Below are 25871 nucleotides of genomic sequence, written 5' to 3'. Positions count from 1 at the left end.
ATTTTTTTCAACTTAACCAGATAAACTTTTGAATTGTGTCATTTTGACATTTTTGTAGCTTTGGGAGCAAAAGTCGGCCTCCTCTTTATATTCAAGTGTAAATTCCAAGTGTCCACTGCAACCAGCCGTCCTCACCGGGCTGTAACGTTAGGAACCCGTCTCCCACGGGACAACAAAGTGCATGCAAAGCAGCAACTGGCAGCCTTTGTTAATCCGGGAAATCACAGTGCTAAGGCCGTGCTCACACTGTTCGCTGTGTTCACAGGCACGCACCGGGGCCCCTTCCCCCCCCCCCCCCCCCCCCACACACACACACACACACAGCAATTAAAGGCTCCAGACCTAATCCCGACAAAGATGATTCCTGGAGAGAGGCTGCGGTGTGATACTCTGAACGGGCCTGCAGATGGGGCCCTTCAGCTTCTGGAGATACTGCGGCGTAACGGCGAAGCTCACTCGAACGCCACAGGTTCTGGGAATCAAACTGTAGTGTAACTGATTATGAACGCACACATTTGAATTGAGCAGTTGCAGAATGTCCCAATTAAACCCATGAACAGATCCCCGTGTTTGTTTTCAGGCTTAGCAAGCTTAAAGTCTTACTTTTTTTTTTTGTTTTTTTTTTGTCACGTTGCGGCGCATTAGTCAGATCCGGGGTTCGACTGCAGGACCGCGCTGCCTCGAGCTATTAATAACTTTATCGCGAAGTCAGGGGCGCAGTCAGAGCGGCTGGTAATTGGCGTCGATCAAACTTCAACTGGGCCGACCACTTTGGGGGGGATCCACGTGCCCCGGCTTGCATCGGCGTGGGATGATCAGCAGAGATTTGGTCCAGGTGATGTGAAAAGTTGCTCAGTGCAGTTCAAGTCGTGAAACTGCACGCGTTTTGAGCTACATCTGCACAAAAGGGCTTTGGGCAGATGTTCTTTGTAACGCTGCCCCGTTACCTGTTCCTCTGCATCTGATGTTCTGTCAGCGAGTTTTACCGGTACACGGTTTTCAGCTGCTGGTATCCAGAGGTTGGCGGCGGAGGCAGAGGAAGGATGCAGTGAATGACGCAGGCGTGAGTGAAACTGTGAGAGAGTGTGTTGGATTCTCCGGTGGTGAGGTAAGTCTGCGGTGACAGAAGGATTCGTCAGGTAGGACCTCCTCCACTCCTCCTAGGGCCAAGTCTCAGCACGTCTAGTCAGGGGAAGCGTCACACACACACACACACACACACACACACACACACACACACAGATGCAGAAACACACATGTTTTGTTTTCCTTTCTATTCTGCCGCCCTGCTCTCCAAACAGGAAAACGTGTGTGTGGTGTGGGGGGGGGGGGACCCTCGATAATTATAAAAATGGAGGTGGAACACTTCTTGTGCCACGTTTACACAGGAGTAAACATTTCCTCAGGTTTAGACCTCGCGTATAAATGTTTGGACGGAGGCGCTCTACCTGTATAAATCACGCCGACGTGAATGTTGCTCTCAGAGGCAAAGAAAGACAGCGCTGTAAACTGCCAGGCTTTCTTTAAAAAACACGCCTCTTCTACCCTCCACCCTGGATCACTGTGTCAGATCAATGTGTTCCTTCTTAGGTGAACGTAACAACGCTAAAAAGTTGCTTTTACAGGCGTGTGTTCCCTTGGTACGGGGAGAAATTTGGGATCTTGATGGTGGGTGCTAAAGCCGAGTGACATCCGGTCTGAGGGGAGGAAAGAACTGGGAGTAGTCGTGGCTGCTGAACTCTGTTTTAGCGCCTGCGTCTGAATATTCCCAACTCGGTTTAAAGACTGGAAACATCCAGCTGACCTTAATGGGATTTGAACACGCTACCTTCTGATTTGGACATTTGGATGCACAAATGTTGATCATTTGGGATGAAACCTGAGGTCTCCTGATAGCCTAATCATTTCTCTGACTTGTAATTTGACTGGGGGGGGGGGGGGGTGTCTTAAATAGATTTAAATGACTTGAATTATTTGACATGATTTGAAATAACCATTTAACCATTACTGAATTATTATAGATTATCTTTGAACGGGCAGCCTTCTTATCTGGAATCAGATGCAGTGCTGTGAGGGTCATCTAGGGTCGGCATCGGGTCATCAGGGAAACTCACAGCTGTGAGAAAACTAGCGCTCGTCACACAGTACTCTGTGTTTGTGTGAACAGTGGTGGGGGTCGAAATACAAAGCTGCAAATTCAACAGTATCCAAGCAGGGATGCATTTACACACTAGAAGGCCCCAGTTCAAAAAAATTAACTGAGGTCCACCTAGTATACATTTTTTGTGGGAAGTGCTAATCACACCCTCATAACTGGGTGTGACTTTGGTTCAAGTTAAAAACTTCCAAGGTTTTCTTTTCTTCCAGTCAGAAGCTCGGGCCTTCATCTGTCCCCCCCAACCAATCCAGTCCTCCAGAAACTGCACTGCTTATGTGATTTTTTTTTCAGAACATGCGTCAAAATCCTTCTCTCATTTGACCGGGACGCGGTCGACACACAGGCTCCGTGACGTGGAGCATTTATTTTCTTTTACATGTAGCTGTAATTTAATTACATCTGAACAAAGCAGCGGCAGAGAAAAAAAAAAAAAAAAAGAAGAAGAAAAACTGGCCGGGGCTTCACTTTTAACTTTAGCTGTAATTGTACTTCTCCCGGACCTCAGAGCACCACACACAACCACACATCTCCACCGCCGTCTCGCTCCTCCTCCCTGCATTCCTGATGTGCAGCAGAACACACTGCGAGTCAGGCTCAGGACTCATCATCTTAGCACAGCAGTTTTTTTGGGGGGGCAGATCAAGAAACCGAAGGACTAGTCTGTGTCGAAACCCTGTAAATCCACACACGTCTTCTAACGGGGCCCGGTGCAGTTTGGGGGCTGTGCACAGATCTTGCGCTGGTGTTGGTGTTCACTGGCTTGGACTGCGTTGGATCATAAAGAGTAAGAGCTGCGGGGAGAAGAGTGAAGCTCCACAGAAAGGTTGGAGCTTTTATCGCTCAAACTGGGTCACGGCGTAGATCCGGCCCCGGGCCCGTTTCCTATTTTGCGCCGCGGTTCAATAATTAAAGTCGTATACGTAACATTATGCTTTGCTATCAGCGCCATAATTGCAGCTCGAATTAATCTAGATCCGGCCTTGGTGAGTTCTCGGCAGCTCCATCAGTCGGTACGTTTACGTGCTTAGTTGGATTACAGCCATGGTTCGACTGTGCTACTCAATCGGACAACTGCAATTGTACGATTTGAACACGCATTGGTACGATTGGTGGCGCTGTCCCCGTGTCAACTAGTGGAGCCACTTCCGACTGACCTCTGTGCGTCACCAGCAGCAACAAACTCTGCCTCGGCATTGGAGATGCTGTACATGATAATTACACAAACTAAATGCACAGTGGTGCTCTTGCTTGCGGTTATTTTGGAGGAAAGACGCTTCCGTCCTTCTACTTCTGGCTCACGGCCCTGGGAAAAAAAATCTCAAGCCTGCACAGAATGCAAAATCTGAATCCGATCTGATGGAACGTATACATGCGACTATCAATCGAATAATCTAGGAGTTTTAATTCGACCAGAGAAATCCGATCCGGTCCGATTTTAGTCAAACTAAGGTTTTCTTGAGTGTCATGTAAACACAGTGGATGAAGGTCTCACAACTGGTCCTGCTGGGAAGTTCATTTCCTTAAGCTGTCCCATTCTGTCTATCTCTCCCATGTGCTGAATCATCCAGGAAGACACAGACAAAAAAAAACCAAAACAAATCCAAGTGTGCCAACACATGCAATACCTGTTTCAATACACCTGCAGCACTTCATCAACCCAAGCCTGGATCAGCGTTCGCCCAGACTTACCCCGACCAACACTCCCAAAACCCCTGGAACTCCATCTGATAAGGGGTTGTCGCCCGACTCCCGAGGGATCACATCACACGCGAGGTGTTTGCGTAGCAGGACAGAACCCACCTGCGCCTCTGACGCCGCCTGTGCCAGGTCACGCCGCTCTATCGCTGCGTGAACCCCCTGCGAGCGAAGCAGCTGTGTGTCTGAAGCGCTCGGCGATACCGCAGCACCTGCCCCGCGTGGGCCGACCGGCCGGCTGCGTGTTGCACTCCCCTTCAGTTTGCACATGTTGCATAACACAAACTGTCAACAGCCAGGGGTGGAGTGTGACCAAGTGCATTCACACAACTGCCGCGCTGAAGTACAATGTACACTTGCACTGCTACGTCATACCTCCACTCCACTGCATCTCAGAGGAAGGTGCAGTACCTTTGACCCCCAAAAGTCACTAGTTACTTGGTAGACTGCATGTGTCATCACAGCCTAATCATTATTATTATTATATCCATAGTAGGGAAATATGTATAACTTACTTTTACTTGATACTTTATGGGATTATGGGGTCTTTAGATACTCAAGTACATTTAATATCAGACTTTTGCTCGAGTTCTGTTTGTATGGTGACTTTGACTTTTACCAAAATAGTATTTTGACTTTACTTTTCCTCCAGTATGACTTTTGGGTACTTTATACAACACAGCTGACGTGAAGGAGAGTAATACTCCGGCCTGGTGGTGATACTGATTACTTTCTGGGATTCTGCCACAAAATGGACGGGTGTAACGTGTGAATGCAGTTGAGGGGGGCTTGATGGGGCCCACAGCTCACCCTCCTGCAGGTTTATCAGGACCTAGCCCCGTGGTTTCAAGGGGCCCTTGGGAAGGCCTCTGTAATCCAGGTTTTAGCCACAGGTGGTTACTATCTCCTTACGTCTGTATTTCTGTAAAATGTGACGCCTCTTCACTCCGATCTTCTCTGTTTTTACTGCCAGTTATCTGGTGTCTTCCGGGTCACTGTGGTGGAGAGGAGGCCGTGTGGCTCGGGGCAAGTCGTCTCCTTGTTCCACAGATTTGAGATGTTTTACCAGTTTTATCAGCTTGTAAACTGTGATTCTGTTGTTCCGTTCCGTACATGTACGTACTGCATGTCTGTCCGTCCTGGGGGAGGGACCCCTCCTCGGCAGCTCTTCCTGAGGTTTTATCCATCTCCTTTTTTTATTTTTTTCCTTCCTCATACATGACAAGTTTTTTCTCACTGGGATCGAGGGTCTGAGGACAGAGGATGTCCTCCACCGTGCAGACTGTGAAGCCTGCTTAGGCAATGTGATTGTGACTTTGGGCTGCATGAATAAAACTGTTTTTTGACTTGATTACTAATAAATAAATAAATAAATAAATAAAAGTGCATTCCTCCAATCACACTTGTCTGCCAGTCACCAAAACAAACATTTGATAAGATTTCTGTGACACCATACCAGTGTAGACCGGGCATCTACACGGAAAAAAACAAAAAAAACAAAAACAAAAAATACGAAAAAAGAAAGAAAGGAAAAGCAAAGTAGAAATCCAAGCGTTACGCAACTTCCAATGATAACACGGTGGATTTCGCAGGGTTCGCCCTCAGCATTGTGTCGGTTGGTGGCGGAGACATTCTTAGTGCCTGCTCGAACATGTGGGTGCGCACCCGCGCTGTCAGGCCAGTTGTGCGCTCTCGCCGGAGAGGCTTCTCTGTTGGGAAGTTTCTGTGAGTGAGTCAACACAGCTCAGCGCAGCGCAGCAGTCAGGGAGGAGGACGCCACCCAGCCCCGCCGTTGGAGCCAGCGCTGGGCTTTCTCCTCTTCTTCTTCTCGTCCCCTTTGGAGGACACACACAAAAGGACAACTTCCCTCTTCGCGATCCACCGTGGATTTAGTTTTCGGACCCTCGGGATGGTTTTTGTCGCCTCGACGCGCCTTTTTCCTCATTGGAATTAACGCAGCGGCGGCGGAGGAGACATGAAAGTGACGGTGTGTTTCGGGAGGACCCGGGTGGTCGTTCCGTGCGGGGATGGGAATATAAGAGTGCAGGACCTCATCGAGCAAGCAGCCATGAGGTACAAGAAGGCGATCGCGAAGGTAAGAGCACCCCCCCCCCCCCCCCCAACCAACTAACTTCGCTCAGCTCCTGGCCCCGGTGTTCCCTATTTGTACACGTTTGGCGCACGCTGCATCCCGCACTGGAGCCTCAACATGGCGCTTTTTCATGGGCTGAGAGGGGAAGGAGAGAGCGGCCAGTGGCTGCCCCCAGAAACTCAGCCAGTGGGGACCCCCAGGGGCCCCCTGAAGGTGGAGGGGACTTTTCATTGTTAAAGGAGATGCTCATGTCCCATCATGTCAGTTCATTTTTTTTTTTTTTCTCTCTTTTGCTGAGAAAGAAGTTGTGAACCTCTCCTGAGTTATCTCTTCCAGGCTGACATGAAGAAAGAAAAAAAAAAAAGTTCAGGAAACACTGGAACGGTTCCAATTCAGTTTTAGTTGTGTTTGCAGGAAAGGGCGCCCCAGTTCATCCGGAAGGAGTGTGTGTGTGGAGCAATGAGGATGAAGCAGGAACAAAAAAACAAATTACCTGTGCTGTGTGTGTGTTAGTGTGCTGATACCTAAAATATCACAGTAAAAGAGTGCGACAGGTATATTAAAACACAGTAACCCAGCTGCGTGTAGGTATTCATGAGACACAAATGAGATTTAGTGTGTTTCCTTTCATCAGTGTGTGCATCCACGCCTCTGTTATCGCACCACACTCGATCAGTTACATGGAAACATGATGGGATAATGGAATGTCTGTGGACGGTTAGGCCCCGCTCTGCACTCATTGCCCTTCGTAATTAGTTGGGTTTCATTTTTTTTTAAGTTCATCCAAAATTCGTCTGTTAAATGATGCAACCATGACTGTGTGCGAAGCCCCTGTGCCAAATCCGAATGAGGCCCGGACCGGGACGCAGATTGCTTTTCCCTTTGTGGGTTTTTTTTTTTTTTCAAGCAGCTGCACTTTAATGCCCATTAAATGACTAATGAATGAATCGGAGTTTGGAGTTCTGTTGCCATGGTTTAGTGCGACAGCGCTCTCCCCTCTCTGCGCTGGCGGGTGATATTGCCAAGTGCTGCAGGTTCTGTTCGAGGGGCTCGGAGTACCTTGATGAGCCCACGCTGGATTTGCCTAATTGTTTCTTGTCTTGTGTTTTAGCTTTGACAATCCTACAGTCTTCTTTGTTTTAGGCTGACACTCAGGTTTCATAAAGATCCAGACAGAGAGAGAGAGAGAGAGAGAGAGAGAGTATGGTGATGCCTCACTTCACACCTGTATGCTCAGCTATGCGGCGACAGATGGGATACTTTTCACTTCCGGGACCAAAAAAAAGCAAATATTCGCCGATGCCGCTGTGGCTAAGTTGATTTTCTTTTCTTTTTTTTTTTTTTACCACTGGAGGCAAACAGTGACGAAGTAGGTCAACATTACAGCTCATTCTTAAAGAGCACTTCCTCCTTAGATACACACCAGCGGTCCCCACACATGCATGCGTGCGCACACACACACACACACATTCACTCCTCTGTTTACCAGCGCTTGATGGTTTTTCCATGGTTCAGCAGAATGGAGGCGACTGGTGCATTGATCCATGCAGTGATATTGTAAATGTAGAAGTGTGGGCTTCCCTCTCCTGAGGACACTTGGCTCCGGGTCAACACTTTTAACTACCGTATCACAGGACGGCCAGGACCTTTGGACCACAGCGAGGTGTAATCACACGTCGGTTTTTTTTTTTTTTATAATGTTACCGCAGCTGACAGCAACACGGCGTGGCTTTGACCGTTCATTTAAAGAAATGTAAAGAGTTGTATTTTCAGGGCTGCGTTCATAATATAACATAGATCGCAAGCGTCCCCTGGCTTCAGGGTAACGTATCATGCAAAATGTATTTGAATGCTGAAAAAAAAGAATGGCGCACCTTTGGTATAAGGAAACACAAGTAATTCATCCAGACAGCAGATCAGGCTGATTCAGCTTTAGCACGAGCAACAGAGAAACGACGGGGTGGAAGTCTCTGATTTGCAAAAAGAGCGTCCTCCAGCTGAAGAGCGCCGTGAGTGTGTTCACAGGAGGCGGCAGATGGAAGTGCAGGTTGTGCCTCTTCATCTCTGAGTGGCTCATGGCCTGCCATGCTCCAATGAGTGGCACGGTCAGAAAAACACTCGATGCGATGAATATAGCCGATTGCTTTATTTTTCCCTGACACATTTCCAGACGTCAGTATTAGTCAGCGTATCGATGTGTTCCAGCAGCTTTGCCCTGACGTGAGCTGAACGCACAAACTTCTGATCTGGCGTCAGACGCGATATCAGTGCGCCACAAGGTCGTGACACGGTCTCTGCACTGGCTGACTGATGGCTACTCAAAGGAGATCCAGAGTGCCTTGCTGTTTTTACTGATACAACAACCTTTTTTTTTCTTATTAGATAGCAACCCTGGAATTTTTGTTATGCAAGTAACCAATATCCATAAATGGCAAGCGACCAATTAAATAACTTCAAACCCATTTAACGTAGCATTCATACAGGGTTACCCCTAAATTCCACGAGATCTGTGTTCAGTCCTTCTCCGTGGAAAAGTATCTGTCGGCAGTTGAACGGCGGTGATTATGTGATGTGATTTAGGGCAAAAAAAACCTTTTAATTCACCATGTCATTGTTGTATTCCACTATTGTGTTGTTGTAGTTACTGTCTGGCAACTTCTGTTGAAAAAGATCAGACTATCAGCCCTACTGACCGAGACTTCAGTGAACTTTGCTCCAGTCACGCCCCTTTTGGTTCCGCGACACCGGCCCACTGTATGGAAAGACACACAGTATTAGATTTATGCCGGTGCTGCTTTGTCCAGCTACATAAACAACGGCGGCGTAAAGGCGAGCCTTCTTTGCGTCGATCACGTGGAATCTCTGTGTGAAAAGGGGCTAGAATCAGGAAGGGAAAAAAATGGTATCGGAGCATCCCTGCAGGTTATAAAGGTGTTTTCATTACAAATCAGGTTCGATCACTTTTGTGGCCTCCATGAATTCACAGTCACTTCTTTGTTTATCTGATTTTATGCGGCGACAAACTGACGAACCCGCACCTCCTGCTTGAGATAAAAACTCATCGCTTCAGCAGCCACTTCATGTCCGCCCTTTTCTCTACCTTCCTTCTTTCCCTGTACTTAACAGCCGATCTTGCCTCCGCCTACCTCCCGCTCGACTCCACCGAGCTATCTGGAGTTGCAAAGATGCTTGCCACATGTGTTGCTACGGCAACTCCGCAACGCTTTTGCAGCCTTTCCCCGTCGTTGCCTGTAACGTCAGCGGCCTGTGAAATTGCACTTACTCTCCCCTCTGAATTAGCTTTGTCAGAATTAGCTGAGCCCCATCCGACGGCGTCGCAAGCTGCGCTGGTGTACCTGATCTTTTCTCTGGGGACTCCTGAAGCATTCGTCACAGTCTCGGTGGGGGCGGCGACCAGGAAGTAGGCATCAATCAGCCGCTCAAGCACAATTAACTTCAGAGTCAATCCGGCCCACAGTATGCACAGTCATGAAGGATTAAGCATCTCATTCTGCCTCTCTGTTCCCAAGGCTGTTCGCTTTTTCACACTCGGCCAGTCAAGAATGACTTGAGCATTTATCACCTTTTTTTTTTTTTTTTTTTTTCAAGCAAAAGCAATATGAAGACATTATTTTGCGGGCTCTCCTGTTGGCATACAGAGCACCATGCAGACGTGACTGGGAGGTTCAGATCGTTGCTCGTCCTCCTACAGTCTGGTTTCACTCCACATCTGGTGCGCAGTCAGAGGTATCAAACAAAGATCCATAATTTGTGGCTCTTACTCACAAAAGGGTTGCATCTCTTGATCCTGTTTGTCTCCTTGTTTCCCACGGCTGTTCACCCTAAATGTCTGCTAAAGCCTTAAAGCGCATAATTGTCATTTTTCCTCCCAAAATTCCACGCATTCACTCTCGCAGACATGTCACGGCAAAGTCAAGTTGTTGAAGTGTACAGATGCAGATTATCCCGAGGGGACAGCATGGCCAAGCAAAGACCCGTATTTCTGCAGCACATGACGAGTATGTTGCCATGATGTAATCATTCATCCATCTTCAGGACCCATGCAGATGCACGGGGCTTCAGTCACAACATGGTGAAATCCTTTGATTTGGTGAAATGACATCCTAGGCATTTGTAAGACCATCTTTGCCCTGTTGTCTGTCTTGATTACCACATAAGATAGCGCATGCTGTATATCATGCCCTGATAAGGAACGCTATTAGAGGCTCTAGCACTGTTATCTTCACCACACAGCTCCTTTTACACTGCTCCAAACTACAGACCCTCTACAAAAACACCAAAGAATATATCAGGCCAGATTCTCTTACTTCAATGTGGCTGGCGGTGCCTTGAAATGTAAGATTAGCTGAGAATTTCCCCCTAAAACAAAAAGAATAGTTGGGCATTTTGGTGAATCTGCTTTTTTCTGCAGATCAGAGCTGCAACCAAATCATTTTAAATTTTGTTTGAACTATTTGTTAATTGTTTGGTCTACAACATGTCAAAATTGTGAAAAATGTGATCACAATTTCCCAGAGCTGCTGTGGTTGCCACATTCATAGATGGAGATGGTCCGCCTTCCGTGAAAAATAGCAGGTCTGGAAGTGTCTGAGCACACTTGACTTCACACCTAGCAGGTTGCCGGTTGCCGACCCCTGTCTAAAGTCTCCCAGCCCCTGTCAGTTTCAAAACAAGTTTAAGTAAACTGTGGTTCCACCTAAAGCGGAGAGAACACACTGAGGGAACGCCGCTCCTTTTGGTAATGTAGGAGAAGTCAGGTTAGACAGTTTTCTCCTGCAGGGCAAAGTGGGACAGGATAGCATCTGGTGGTTGACATGTTTGAAGTGCTGCATTAAAGACGAAGACATTAAAGACAAGGAAGCCCACCAAAACGTATGTCAGAGCTATTTGTTTAGGCATTTTCAAGGAAACTGTTTATATTGCATCGGCACCATACAGTTTAAAATGCTTTGAACACTTCTTTGTCTGTACTGGGAATCATCGCCCTTTACTAGAAGTACAACTATTATTTGTTTATTCTCAGGTAAGGTCCTAACAGCCAGTGCAGGAACACACCCGCAAAGCAGGGAGTGGGAAGCGATGCTGGAAATGTTGTCAGCGCTCATTAGCTCACAACACTCAGCGGCTCGCTGCTTATGTAATGGAGAGGAGCCGCTGCATGTGAGTAAGGATATTACAGCAGGGGAAGATAATTGGGGTCGGATGGTCATGTGAGTGGACTGTACTAGGCTGAGCTGTGTAAGCCCCGCAGGATGATGGGACCCTGCGATTGACGGTGACTGAGTAAAAGCGGGTCTGTGGTTCAACTGTGGTCGAGCAGCAGTGATTTAGTTCATTTCTTCTGCAGCAGGGAACAAACCGGGGGAGGAGAAGGAGAAATGTGCACTCAGTGACCTTTCTTACTCCTGCTGTAGTCTCCTTTTCCTTACTCTTGGTTTCCTCCTTTCTTGTATCTTCGTCCCTTTTCTTTCCTTTCTCCCTTTTTTTTCCTTTCCTCCAGCTGGTTGACACAGTGCTGTCTTCCAGCTGACTGAGCAGTGCCCCTTTTTGCTTTTCGTGCTAACTCCGTCTGGGGGGGGGGGGGGGGGGAATTTGCTGCCTTCCAGTTAAACGCCGCACACCCACCGCTCCAAAAGTCACGAGTCGAGTTTGCCCAAGCACCCAGAAAAGATGCTCGGCACCCGTCTCCAGCACTCCAGCGCTTCTTTTCCCTTTGCCTGCTGAGATCTGAGACGGCGATCCATCTCATGAGTTCCTCGCTTCTGAAGCTAACGCATCAGTTTGGTAAAAACAGTGCTGTATGCAATGTCAAAAATATGCAGCTACAGTAGAACATGCAGCGGTGTTTGTGCAAAACAGATTGCATGGTGCGAAATAGCCTGTAATTTCACGTGGAGGCCGGTAACAGCGTGTTTATAGTGGTATACAGTCATACCAGTAAATGGAGAGGTAGGCACGTACTTAAATACTAGTCTAAAAATGTGGAAAAGACACTTAAAGAAGTACTTTAATCTAAGTACTGTTCAGTCAGTGAAGACACAGTCTCTAAATAGCCGGACAGTGATGATGATGTTTTGTTGCCGAAGTCAAGTAACTATGAAATTGACATTCTGTTTAAAGGCTGTTTTGAAGGTTCTCCCATTCATATGGGAGGAACAGTGCAGGTGTGGTCGACTGTGACCTCATCAAAGACACGTTTCACCCACCTCCACCCACTGCTGATCAGAATGATGATTTTTATGACCCGTCCTGAGTGAGACTGGCGCACGCACACAGGTGTCAGTATATTTTCTCATGTGCAGTTGAACCTAGTCGTTGATGGGACAGACGATTGTGAAATTGTGGAGGTAGAGGGTCCGGCAGCCACGGACAACATCCATGTCCGTCAGCGGAGACGAGCGCCACCGTTTAACCTGCACCTGGCTCGTAAAAGGAGCGGTAGATGGCACCCGGATTGGTTTTAATTGACGTTACACCCAAAAAACACCCATGACTGATTCAGTCTAATAACACCCCCTCTGCGTCATGCTCCTTCCTTTTGCATGTAAACCATCTACCATTGAACTAGCAAAATTGACTCTGACTTAACCTACCAGTCCAAAGCGTAGGTGGGAATGAGACTCAAAAAAAAAAGAAAAAGCCTGAAACATGTACAAGCTTTACTGCTACAGTCATTGATCTACATTTGCATGGCCTCGGTCAATATGAGGAGATTGTAAGTGCACTAAGTATGTAACAAGCCGTCTGTCTGGCTGACTCAGCGGCTGTCTGACGAGCTCTGCTGCTCACGTGAGTGGCACCGAGGACAATGACACCACACTCAGTCCGCTATCTTTCCCCAAACAGTGTCTCTCTTCAGGGAGATGGCTTTAGGGCTTCCTCGCTGGCAAGCGTGTATCTTTTGCGCACACACAGGTGCTGATAGGTGTGCACGTGGTGGGGAGAGCGTGCAAAGCTGAGAGCAGCCACTCCGGATGCTGGATTGAGAGCTCGAGCGGGGGCCGACAAAGCTGGGAGACTTTCTGGCAGAAGCCGCTGAACACAGCAATGCTAGCAGGCCACATGCCATAATAGGACCTGCCAAAATCTAAGCATGTCAGGGCCATGCCAAGCCGTTGCGTGACTGGTTTTCTGTCCGCGTATATTCTGTGTCGGGGCATTCAGGGTCAGTTTCTGTTGTCACCGCTGATGTGGCCTCAGCAGTTGATACTGATTTCGTTTCTGGTGTGCTTTGTTTATGCACCGGCCTTGGAGCTAAATAACAGGAATTCCTCTTGCTGTCAAATCATTTACAGATTTAACAGGACTTAACGCAGCATAGCTAGAAGCATTGTGGACTTTGTTGGTGTGTGTGTGTGTGTGTGTGTGTGTGTGTGCATGCACGACCGTATTTCCTAAGTAGGCATATCGGTGTGTGTCATTGTTATCAATAATAATTTCTTTCATAGATAATGCAGCTCCATTCAGACACAACTGTTTGCCCACGCTGACATATCAAACATGAGTTATTGAAAGCTGCTACGCTTGTGTTATCCTATCCTAGCGCGAGTTCAGATAATCCGGCGAATCATTAGCCCGAACCGTTACAGGCTAGACAATGGGAGCCGTGCGCTGCACTTGATCTTGCATAACTTAGACCAGCACTCATCTGCTAAGGCTTCTCTTCACAACCTCAGGAATGTCAGACCTTGGAGATAGTGCACGGTGAGAGCCTGTTTATTCAAGGTGGTGAATACCTGTGACAGCAGATACCATCAAGAACACTTTGGCTATCATAAATTGTTTATATTTGTTTGCATGAGGGGCCCTTTTTGTATTATTTGGAAGATTTACACTATGGTTCAACTGTCCTGGCAAATGAACTTGAAACCCTGATTGGAACTTGGTTGAGACTGACGGTAGATTCAGATTATCTGGTTTCAATTTGAAATCTGTAACACTGTTATTTAGTCCTTTCACATATGTGGTGAAAGTTTATGATAAGGGGAGGAAGCCAGTTAGATCAGTTGTGTTCAGGAGAATCTTTCTGTGCTTCACCTGACAGCTGTGACTTCTCTCGACGGGTAGTTTGCTTTCCCTTTTTTGTTTGTGTGAGAAAGCTTTGACCTCGATGGGATTTGAACATGCAGTCGTCATCATGAAAGTCTCATTATTGTCCTCCCCGTAATGGAGGGGAATTTGTCGAATAGACAGTCGACATAGACAGACTGGGACAGAAAAAACACAGGCGGAGGCCAGTTTGATGAAAGCCAGTACAGTACCAAGGTGGTTTTCTGACTACTGGCCAAAAAAAAACACAGTTGGTTTGTGAACAGGAAGGCTGACTTAGCTAAACAGCAAACAGATGCAAAATATAGCATAACCTTGCATGATTTGGCCACCCAACCCCTCTGTCCTGCTGTCAGACCCTAAACCTTTACCCCGTAAGGTCTCAGTCACAGTTTTTTGTTTCCCCATCTCTTTGTCTCTGCTTAACCCTCTTAGCCCCCTCCTATTCACCTCTAACACCGTTGTAATCACAGATTAGTCACTAGAAGATAATGGGGCTACTTTGGGGAATTAGAATTAAGCTCGTTTCACGTTATCCAGTCGACCTGACTGCTAGCCGATGGAGTCAGAGGGGGAATTAGCTTCACCACAGCCAACCGAAACACAGTACGAAATGCAGTGTTTCCCACACGTTCATTTATTCGCGGCAGTCCGCCACAATATCAACACTGGCTGCTACCACATTGATTTTCTATTTTTGCAGCTGTGCATCCCTTTCTCACTCGCTCAAGCATGGTGTAATATACTCAGATACAGTGGATGGTGGTGTTGTTTTTAGTTGGTCAAACCAACGAAGAAGAGAAGCAGAACTACCTAAAAGTAACTTCCTCAGGACTTGAAGACAGTTTTTGTCATGGCCAAGCCACGTAATTACATCATCATGTGACGCACTGGGGACTTTTCCCCAAAAGCTAACATTGCGAAAGTAAAATGGTCATAAAATCCTCACAACGTGGGTAAATGATTCATTTTATTGTCAAAATTTGAGCAATGAGAGTCTATAATAGCAGCCCAATTTCATTTTATCCCCATCCAAGTTAGCCAGGCTAAACTGCTAAACCGGAGATTGGAAATCTCGAGTGCGCATGCTCTGTGGCACCCCAGCTGGACAGCCACCGCCTCAATTAAAGTCTGATTCTGTGGGAATCACTGATATGACAGAATAAGTTGCGATATTTTGTTATACAAACCCTCCTGTAGCTTTTGATTTTAGAGAGGCTGCTCATCGGACTGCTTTTATATTATTGTTACATTATTCACTCTATCTTTTCTGCTGCATTCAGGAAGATGATGTTATCTTTTCCATCTTCATCCTGTCAAGTTGCTGCAGGTTTGTTGCCTGTCGGGTGGAGGGTTGAGCTATATCTACTTCAGCCCCTCTCTATAGAACACCCCCTCTCGATTCCTCTGATGTGTGTGTGTAGTGGATTTGTGGACTACATAACCCATCCTTGGATTTTTCAAGATGGAAAGTCTGAGCAAGGTGACGAGCTGCAAATGTATTTTCAGACAGAAAATGGCCAGCATGTTTGCAAATGCGGCTAAGATGGAAAAGCACTCCCAGCCTCCCGAATACATTCTTAAAGGCTGTTTTGACAGCTTCCACTGTCAACGCTTTGCACGTCTTTACACAGAGGCCCTGCTTTTCTGCTCTTAAAATACACACAGGCATTACTTTTCCGTTCGGTAATGGTACGGACCGGCCGCTCCACTTTTTATTCAGGGGGAAGCACCCGGATCTGGCTCTGTGAGGAGGAGAAGCTTTTCTTTTTATGGAGTCTAGTTATAGAACAATCGCCTACAATCATTTCTTGGTAGCCGAGCTGCTCCGGAGGCGGAAATAATCGAAACCTCAATGGGTGCAACCGAGGAAAAATAGCATTGTAGACATGAGAGCTTGAATATTTAAATTCTACAACGTGTTCCCTAACTTAAGGGAATACATTATGGTATTTGATGACTCTTGATCATCGGCTGTATATCAGTTAGCAGAAAGAAAGTAACTACTTCTTGATCTCTCTCTGACCTTTGCAGTGTTTTTTTAGCTGGAAGAAAGAAAAAGGACCATCTGTTTCACTCTGCATATTGACACCTAGCCCTACCACCAAGATTATTCCTGCCCTCAGAGCAAGTCGCCTGTTTGCAAAACTCGCATCCACTCTTGTTTCAGAGCCGTGGGACGTTGGTTGATGGCTCACGTGATCTGCTTGGCCGGCTGTTTTTCGCTGACTGACGGAAGGGAGCGAACCACACAGTCAAGGAAGCCGAGTGATCTTGACATTTGCAGTTGTTTTGAGTTTTTTTTTTTTTTGGTTTGTTTTGAGCCTCCTGAAGCACGCATCGGTTTGTTCCTCTTGTTTTTCCAATCCCACGTCTCCCGTGATATGACAATTCCTGCCTCCAGCTGGATCCGAATGCGAGCAAGTTGGAGCAGAGGCCAACTATGTGGTTTGTGGTGTTTCGACATGCCGGCCACGCCAGGCCCTCTTGGGTGTGATCCGCTGTTTTGTCAACAGCTTATTCCTGTGGCTGCGATCGCAGTTGCAGAGCACTCGGTTACTGAAGTACACAGGCACCGGGTGTTTGTCAAAGCATTAGGAACAAGATCTCTGAACGAGCGCGTTTCAGAGGGAACAAATGAACACATCTCTTACGCAAGGGTTATTTGGTTTGTTACGGTCCGACAGGGACATATGTACAGTCTTTGTTTCTGCTTTCTACACTATTATTCAACCTTATTCATGCTTATGTAGGCCGTGGCTCCATCTGCCCGTTGACTGTGACACTATATATACATCATGTGGAATGTAAAATGGACAAAAAAAGCAAATTGGGTCTGCTGCAATATGTGTATCAGTAAGTTATTACAGTCAGCCAGCATTCACTACACCTAATTGGAATGCAGCCCTTAATTAATTACACCTGTGTGTATCCTGCTATGGCATGTCATCGAAAAAAAAAAAAAGGTAAAAAGAGGAACATAGTTTTAATTTTTTGTGGCCACAAGGGCGCAGGATAACAACATGAGTTGACAGGTTTATAGTCTTGACATTTTATCACGTTTAGAGTCGCTAACTTGTTAGCAAACGAGTGTAAGTTCCACCTCCACCAGGCATGGAGCAGCGCTAGCAAACATTCTGAGCTTTTTGTTTCCCAGCCAACTGACAAATGTAAGTCTGTTATCTTTTGTTCTCTTGTGTTGTGCATACTATTGTTGATAAATATCTTGTTAGGTAATAGCTTGTTTGTAAAAACTGGTGCTGGTGTTTAGTCTTGGAGTAGCAGTAGCGACAGTAAAAGGACTGTTGGCAGATTTGTGTAGCCTCAGTGTATGTAGCTTACATGATGCTATATGCTAAAATGATGCTAAAGAGCTTCTTTTTTTTGGCCACAAGGGCGCAGGATAACAAAATCAGCTGACAGGTTAGTAGCCATGACATTTTATCACTGTATAGAGCTGTTATGGCTAACGTGTTAGCAAAACAAGTGTCTGTTCTGCATCCACCAGATATGGAGCAATGCTAGCATACATTCGGAGCTTTTGTTTCCCAGCCAACTGACAAATGTAAGTCCTTTGTCTTTTGTTCTCTTGTTCTTCACAAAACTATTGTAAAAATACATCAAACTCTTAACTTGTTAGGTGTTCTTCCCCCGGGTAATAACTGGTGCTGGTGTTTAGTCTTTGAGTTGTAGCAGCAGCAGTAAAAAGGAGTGTTGGCAGATTTGTGCAGCCTCAGTTAACATAGCCTACGCGATGCATCGCTAAGCTGATGCTAAAGAGTTCCCCCCTCAGGAACTTTCAAAGCAGGGCACATGTTTGTAAAAAAACAGAGCATGACAGTCTTTGTTACACGCTGAGTGTGGAAATTGGAGCAAACAATTAATTGCTGTATGATTTATACTGAGTTTTATTATTTATTCAGAAGGATTACGCTGATTTGATTGAGCCATGTGAAAATGTGGAAAAAGATTCATGCAGCATCAAAGTGGTCCTGTGGCCATGTCCGTCATTGGCTTTTGATCCCGCTAATGCACTCCGGGTCTTTCAACCCTTGAGCACAATGCACACACACACACACACACACACTTTCTTTCTTTCAATGGATAAAGTAAATAAACAGGGTTGCCTGTAGTCAGTGGCTGCAAATAAGCTTTTATCAAACATCAGTCAACCTACATGCAGAGTGATCTTGAATTATTAAGTAAGCTTGAATTTATTGGTGATTCTGCATTGGTGTGGCATGATAGTTTGGTATCAGTGCTACCTGTATAGTATATTAATGCTATATAAGTATTACAATAAGTTAACTATGTTACTAACTTACTAGTATAAATACGAACTGGTGATTTGGCCATAGCAGCGACTAGATCGTGACCCGACACTTAGAAATAGAAACAGACAACATTTCAATTTTCCTCCCCCCATGGTGTTACCCTGTGATATTACTGTTGTCACCGCTGTTGCAAAGACAGCGTGAGCAACATGGCTACCACCAGCAGCCTGACTACTGTCCAAAACAAGGAAGAAAATGTGAGAATCCCAATTTGACCCTGGAATGGTGTGATTTTGATGTGATGAGAAAGGCAGAGTAATCACGCGGTTGTATTAATAATTAAGCGGGTTTTGTTATTTACCGATCTAGTAGATAGAATACTGTTTTCAAACCGTTATTAGTTTGGTGTTAAGGGGAAGTTTCACTCTGGTTTTACCTATTGCCCTCCCTCTTCGCCCTGTCCTCCCCCATCAGCTCTTTTTTTTTTTTTTGCTGTGTACAGTTTCCACACTTATTCCACTCATTCCACTGTTGGGGATATAGTGACTGGGCAAAACAGTTCTTGTTATGGTTGCACTAAAGCAGATGCACTTCCTTTGTGTCATAATTCAACCTTCATTTAAAAAAAAAATAATCCAGCCCGGTGGCAGATTGAATAACATAGTGAAAGCAAAGCTTATAGAGAATTACTACAAGATGGTGTAATTTCTCTCCAGCATTACAGTGTGCAATCAGTATTTACCTCAGAATGATTAAATCAAAAAAAGGTGTCAGTTGCCTGTTTAAGTAAAGGAGGTAAAGGATCTTTCTCCAAGATATTTTTCAACCCAATTTTCACTTTAAACTGGGTTTGGCTTCAGGACTTTTCAGCATTCATTATTCACTCCGTATTCCCTATCAGAATGAGCTTAATTTTCATGCTGTTGACACAGCAGTTCCCTGGATGCAGTTTAGCCTGATTAACTCACCGATACTCTTAAAAGCCTCGTGCCAAAAAGAGGTGACTAATGTCTGTGGAACCCCGAATCTATTGATCAACCACAAACATTCTCACAAACAGGTTCCCTACAGGTCTGGAATCTATTATGTTGTCAAATTAAATCCTTGTTTTTCTGTCGAGCACTGAGGGCACTTTTTCATTTCCTTTGCCAAATTACTGAATAATCTCTCCCCCCTTGTGTTATATGATCTTCCTCTAGTTTTCATTGCTTTGCATATGCTGCAAATGCATCTGCAAACAAACTGGTTTAACTGAGAGAACACCTGTCCATCAGTGTCTGAAAAAGGATGTCACACTGACACGATTATTCACCTGCGGTTGCAGCACTGAAAATGTGTTCACTCACTATTACTCATAGAAGTTCTCTGAAATATAACTTATGTGTCGCTGCTTGTACAGTGAGACAACCTTTCTGTGGATCTCTATGTGTGGGTTTTTTCCCAAACATCTGTCCACCCAGACAGATCTGTGAAATGAAAATGGCACGCTCAGGGCTACAGGAGAAAAACAAATCCTTGATGTTAGAAGGGCTTAGGCGTTGGCAAGACTGTGGGATATTGCAGTCATTTGGACAGATTTAGTTTGAATTAAGAGTGATATGAAAAATTTTGCCACTGTACTACAGCGGATTTCTTTCCTTGTGAAGTTAATGAATGCAAGGGAAAAGGTTCTGGCAAGTTTTGTGCTCTGGAACTTGAAGTATTCAAAATCAAAGTTAGGCATTCCCTCGCTGGGAACTCAGGCTTTTCTCTTCTCAGGGGCAATGACTCAAGAGCTTCTGTTTTGGAAATATAATAAAGTAGTCAGCAGTTCAGTGTGGCTTACCTCTGATGAATGATATTTTAGATTGGTACCACTATCACACTCGGTTGAGGCCTTAAATGATCTTTTTTCCGGATGTGTTCACATGAAGCAGTCCTATCAAGAATGAATGAGACTGATGTTAACGGTTCTTGCTTTGAACCCCTCGTACACACTAGAGATGTATGGCTTATTTATGGTTTGAGTCTCTCGTCTGAGATCTCTGCTGCTGTTATTACTGTAACATGGTGTGTGGCTGTTAGATCTTAGCTGTAGCTTCGTTGTGCGTGGCCTTTTGAATACATGCACCACTTCTGCATTGCTCCTCAACAAGGACGCGATCGCAGCCCAAGGCTAAACGTTCTTCACGAGAAAAACGATTTAAAGATGACTCAGTCTTTTCAGTCTTTTGATGACCGCAATGCCTTTGATTTGAATTGACATGCTCCTAGAATAGTAATAGCATGATGAATGGTATGTTGGTGTTGTTGATGATGTTGTGGCCTGTTGGTTTTATACTCATCTATGTTTGGCTCGAAGACAGTGAAAACATTTTCATCAGATATCTCTGCCTCTTCCCCCCTTGGGCAAATTCTTCCAAAGAATCCAATTACCTTGACTTGTTTTTATCATAAAAAGCATGAGCTATTATTGCTGGCTTTCCCCTGCTTTTTGTGCATAAGTGTAAACAGGCTGATAGAAACAAAGGTGCCACTGATGTACCACTGCAGAACATATCAAGTTTGTGTTTAAAAACATGCAGCCGCGGCAAGCTCATCTTGAAGCACTAAGCTTTGAGCTCATGGGCAGACTGGATTACTATACACATTTCCACTTTCAATCTAGAATTACACTGTGTTTCAGCAAATGAATAGTACATTCAGCTCATCTGGTTTAGATGGCCAACATAGAGATTTTGCTGGGAGACGTTCACTGATGAATATGTAAAGTTTCTGATTAATCTGTGCTGAGTAATTTCCTGCTCAGACATTTTTTTTCTGGTCGCAGAACATGTTGCACTGTGATTAGTTGCTTGGACCATGAAATGGGGTTATTCAGCACAGACGAAGGAAGTGCGGCTTAAAGACATGGGAACTACTTAAATATGAAATCATTGTTGGTCACAGTGTGTTCATGAGTTTGTCCTGACCATGCTGTGTGGTCAGGAGTCATTAAAACATACTTTTTCCCTAATAATGACTTTTCTGAATTAGCTTTGAGCTCATATTTCACACTTTGGTTACAACCATTACCCTCAGACCAAGTTGTGTCTGTGAAAACATGCTGCTGTTTAAGAAAACTCAGCCAGTTGTGTATTTGCATGACTAAGACATTGCTGAGGACGTCGACCAATAGTCTTAGCTGTATGTCTTACATTAACAGTAAGTTAAAAAAAAAGAAAGTTAACCAGCTTTGTATATGCTATCATATACCCTACCAAAAAACTATCAAGAGACACCTCAGGCAGACTTGAAGATGTCATGAAGAATCATGGTCGGGTTGTCCTGTTGCTGCTGGGTAAAACCTACAGAACATTGATAACAGATGGGTTTTTGCTCTTCTGTTTTCTGAGGCTGTTAGGATGCTGAGTTGCCACTGACAGGCCAGCCATCTCACACCCTATGATTAGGGATCAGTAATGCCTGAGGGTTGGAGACAGCCTGCAAATAGCATCTGCTTCCTGCAAACAGATCCTCACATCTCCAAAACATGTGCCTAAAAGATGCTGGCCAGAAAGGACGGCTGTGGATTTTGCAGCCTTTGAATGAAGAAAATGAAATGTACCTAGATACTTAGTTTAGTTGGGACTTTGTGTCCCTTAATACCACTTTAACACCGAGACTGGTGCGTATACGCAGATTTTTAAAAAGTTGGTAAACCCACTAATAATTAGCAGTTAACACCTTTCACATTGCCAGTAGATGAGTTTACTTTTTGTTTATTCTTTTGCCCTTGTGTGTCCCATTCATCTTCACAAATGACAGGAAAAACAGGGAACAGTAGAAGCAGCAGATCACGTGCTTCATCAGGATACATTCAGAAGACGTTAAACTTGTTTGAAAATGTCTTTGTCAATAATATGCTGAATTATACATACTGTTTTTTTCCAGAACTCATGACAGATGTTGCTTAGGAGTGAGACATCTCAATTCATTCTGATCGCTGATCATGCAACACATGGATATTAACAAGCCAGTGGCCTGAACTTCAACACAGATCATAACATCGTGCAGGAGGGTAGAGTCATTTAGCTTGTTCACCTGTGACTACTATGGGATTAAGGAGTAAATCCTAATAATTTACGCTTGCATTGCAGACAAAAGCCAGATGTGAGCGGGTGTAAGTAGGTTTTTTGGCCAGTGTGAAAGAAGTATGAGGATCATAGGCCATCAGCAAAAGCCTTCAATCCTCTCAGCTTTTGTGCCTTTTGATCCAGTTACTGACATGACAGCCATTCATCCCTGACCTCCTGTTCATTACTTCTTGTATAGGTGGTTCTAGGTCTCACCTGAAAGTAATGTATTGCATCTATTGCATTATATTACAGTTCTGATTGTTGGTACACTGGATGGATTGTATTTTGTACAGGCAGTATAGAAGAGAGCCTGCAGAGCTGAAGGGCGAGGGTAGTGCAGGAACCGGACTGCTGATCTTTAAAACAGGCATCAGCAGTTCTTTCATTTATAATTACCTTTTTAAGGTGAATGTGAGGTAGGCCACATGTCTGTGAATACTATTCAAGCCTCCACCCAGATGCTGATATTAACAGGGCAGAGCAGTGATCTGAAAAAAAAAAGAAGCAAAGCAGTGATCAGCAGCTGCAAAGGAGACCAGCTGACAGTATTAAACAACTCAGTTAAACATTGTGGGGGAGAAAATAACTCAGTCTGTTTTACCTCAAAAATTCGCCTTCGCCTGCTCAGTGCCTTGTACACCAATGAACGCCCCAGAGCTAAAAGTGCAGCAGGGAGGCTGCTCTCACTTGTGAACTTCTAATGATAATAACACAGCCAAACACACACCCTTAATTTAGTATTCGCATACAGGCATTCTTGCTTTAAAATTGATTAACTGATTAATTAAGAAATTAATGCTGTTAGTTTTTTTTTGTAATAAAAAGGCTGCAGATTTATTCATCTTAATTTCCAGTGAATGGTTTGGCATAAAGTCTAATGGAGCAAAAGACTGAAAACAGTAACCCCCTTTCTGTTCATTCAATCGCTAATTGATTTTGAAAGGAGAAACACTTAGCATTGAAAATTGAGAATTAAGAATCAAATGTGACATTATAGAATCAATCCAATTGAAGCAGATCGAATCCTGAGATTGACAAAGACTCACTCCCCTAGTCACTTTTCAGCTGACTTACAATGGTGTGTTAAAAATTTCTAACAGTCATACCTGACTTCAGAAGGTCAAAAACTGTTCAAATTGAACCCCTCTCTTGCATCTAAAACTCAGGTTTTGTAGGACTGTTTGATCATGTCCTGCTGTAAATAGCTTTTGGCTTCCGTCCACTGACTAGGCTCTACATGGTGTATTCAAGGGCGGCTTGCAAATTATAAACGGGTCTGACTTTTTGCTGCTCTTGGTAAATATGTAAACTAGTCAAAAAGGTTTATTTATTTTTCATTTTTGTTAATGTAGTTAATTTATGTCAAGTTAACTTGTTGTTTAAAGTTAATCTAGATTGTCCAAATTCTAGTTGATTTAAGAAACCCCATTTTTCTCATTCATCTTCTCCCCCCAAAAACAAACCACCAGACGGAAAGTGGTCCAGGCCTTCTGGGTTTAATTAACTAGCATTAACTCTTGAAAATAGGCAGAACTTACTGTGAGCATTTTCTTGGCAAATACTGGTAATAGCTGAAAGTTTTTACTGTAAAGATAAATTAACATTTAGCCTAAGACATTAACTGAAGGCAGTATATGTGTTTATTATCATATAGACTCTTTACTGGAAGTTTTACTGGAAGTTTCACTGGGTTTCGTTTTTGCATCTTTGCTATTGTGAAGAAAGTGAGTGGGATTGTAAGAACCCTGTAGATTTTCTTTGCAGAAGGCTGACTGGCAGTGGGTGTTAGGTGTCTTAGATCACATTACACCGCACAGTCTGCCGGTAAGTTTTCCTCAGACAGAACAAGACCTGTGAGGTGTTTGTTTGTACATTTACTTGTGTACTATTACTATTCCTTTTTAATACTTCTACTAAGCATGGCTATGTAAACATCCTCCCTGCACAGTGCATCTCTCAGGCAGTACAATTTCTTTATAGATTAATGTTTGTTTTTGCTTTGGCATGTGCTAATAGAGAAAGTGCTCGGGTGTGTGTGCGTACGTGTGTTTCCGTGTATGTGCTGTCAGGTTTAGGTGAAAGATCTGGTCCAGCCGGTTTTTCACTGTCAGCTTCAGCCGTCTGTCTATTAACCAAATAGATTTCCCACCAACCCTCTTGTTTGCAAAGCACTTTCATCACCTCATACAGTCTGTTGCCTGCAGTATTCCCAAGAAAACTCCAACCTGCTTCTACAGCAGTCAGTTGATCCTGGGCCACGTTTCTTCCTTAGACATTGCTTATTTGCCAGAACTAAACACAATGAAACTACCAATCTTAAACTCAACTTTGTAGCTGAGGAGCACAAAAGCTTTAAACAAACAGAGATTCTTTTTGGCAGTCAGATTAACAGCAATCCTGTTTGGATCTTCTTCAGAAATACTAGATCATTCCTGTACAATCATCCGCTTTGTTTCAGAAACCAGCTTCTTAAGATGTAATGTAATGACCTGTCTCTATGGAAAGTCAGACAATCTACCATTGCACCACAGGGTCCCACTTTGACCCCATCTGACAGTGCAAAGCTGTGCATTAACATAGCATGAAAAGCACATTGTTTTGTCCTTTGGTAACAGAACAGGTTCTCCAAATGTTAGGTGCTTGTTTTCTGCGTTGGCCAGGAATCGATTGAAAAATGCCCTGCTTGTTTTGGTTTGTGTCTGGCAGTACGTTCTAGCTCAGAAGTAAACAAGCAGCAGCCCACTCCAACTACCTCTGCTATGAAGTATCTGGATCAACTTAGCGCTGTTTACAGGTCTGCGCCTCTTCATCTTCACAAACAGGACTCCACGATTTCTACCCCGCCCTCTCCACCCCTGGGTAAAGGATATACATTATCAATTTTCCCACTCCAGTGGCTCTCCTCTCACACCAAGCCTTCAACTCTGGTGGTCCTGAAGAGAGATTGATGGGGCTCTCCTCCATTACTCACCGACTTTAATGAGAGCAGTCTCAGTGAAAGTGCTGGGTGGGGGGAGGGTGATGGAGCAGCAGTAGGCAGTCAAACAGATACAATGCCACTTACATCACCTTGTATCTTGCTCTGAACCACAGCAAAGTTGGCACGCTGGCAGCTGACTGGCGCCCCCACTGGAGCTGTTGCATTTGTTGATTAGTGTTGCAGTGCTGTAGGTGAACTGAAGTGTGTTAGTGTCGGGTCATGGCACATCGTAACAAGGAACAGGGAGACATAAGCAAAACAAGCCAAATATGGAGTAAAAAAAATAGTGCAGTAACAACACTTGTTGGAAGTGTACGTGTTTTCTGCTCTCAGAGCTCTGAACTGCTTTTCAGTTGACCCTGCATGTCATTTTCAGCTTTGCAGCAGCCTGTCTTCATGCACGGCCAAAGGGAATGAGATGTATTGAGGTTGCTTTGTGTAACAGTCTTGTTTAAAGCATCAGCAGGTCCTGAAATTACCTAGAATGATGTGTGTGTGTGTGTGT

General features: G+C 44.7%; 1 protein-coding gene across 5 annotated transcripts in view; it reads left to right on the top strand.

Moving 5' to 3' along the window:
* Positions 1-5466: 5466 nt before the first annotated feature.
* The window catches only part of LOC119008605 (partitioning defective 3 homolog), a 377798-nt gene continuing 357393 nt past the window's right edge, over positions 5467-25871 (top strand). For 2 of the 5 annotated variants that reach the window (XM_037079111.1, XM_037079115.1), the window contains exons 1-2: positions 17212-17438; positions 17524-17580. Coding sequence is in view for 1 of the 5 variants with exons in the window: in XM_037079110.1 (XP_036935005.1) it covers positions 5829-5948 (120 nt within the window). In the remaining 4 variants the exon portion in view is untranslated. Of the gene's footprint in view, positions 5949-16979; positions 17186-17211; positions 17439-17523; positions 17581-22201; positions 22329-25871 lie in introns of those variants that run through there. The other 3 variants (XM_037079112.1, XM_037079113.1, XM_037079110.1) reach the window with 3 other exon arrangements.

The sequence above is a fragment of the Acanthopagrus latus genome, chromosome 19 (genome assembly GCF_904848185.1).
Source record: "Acanthopagrus latus isolate v.2019 chromosome 19, fAcaLat1.1, whole genome shotgun sequence".
Taxonomy (NCBI): Eukaryota; Metazoa; Chordata; class Actinopteri; order Spariformes; family Sparidae; genus Acanthopagrus; species Acanthopagrus latus.
This window is presented reverse-complemented; position numbering and strand designations above follow the sequence as displayed.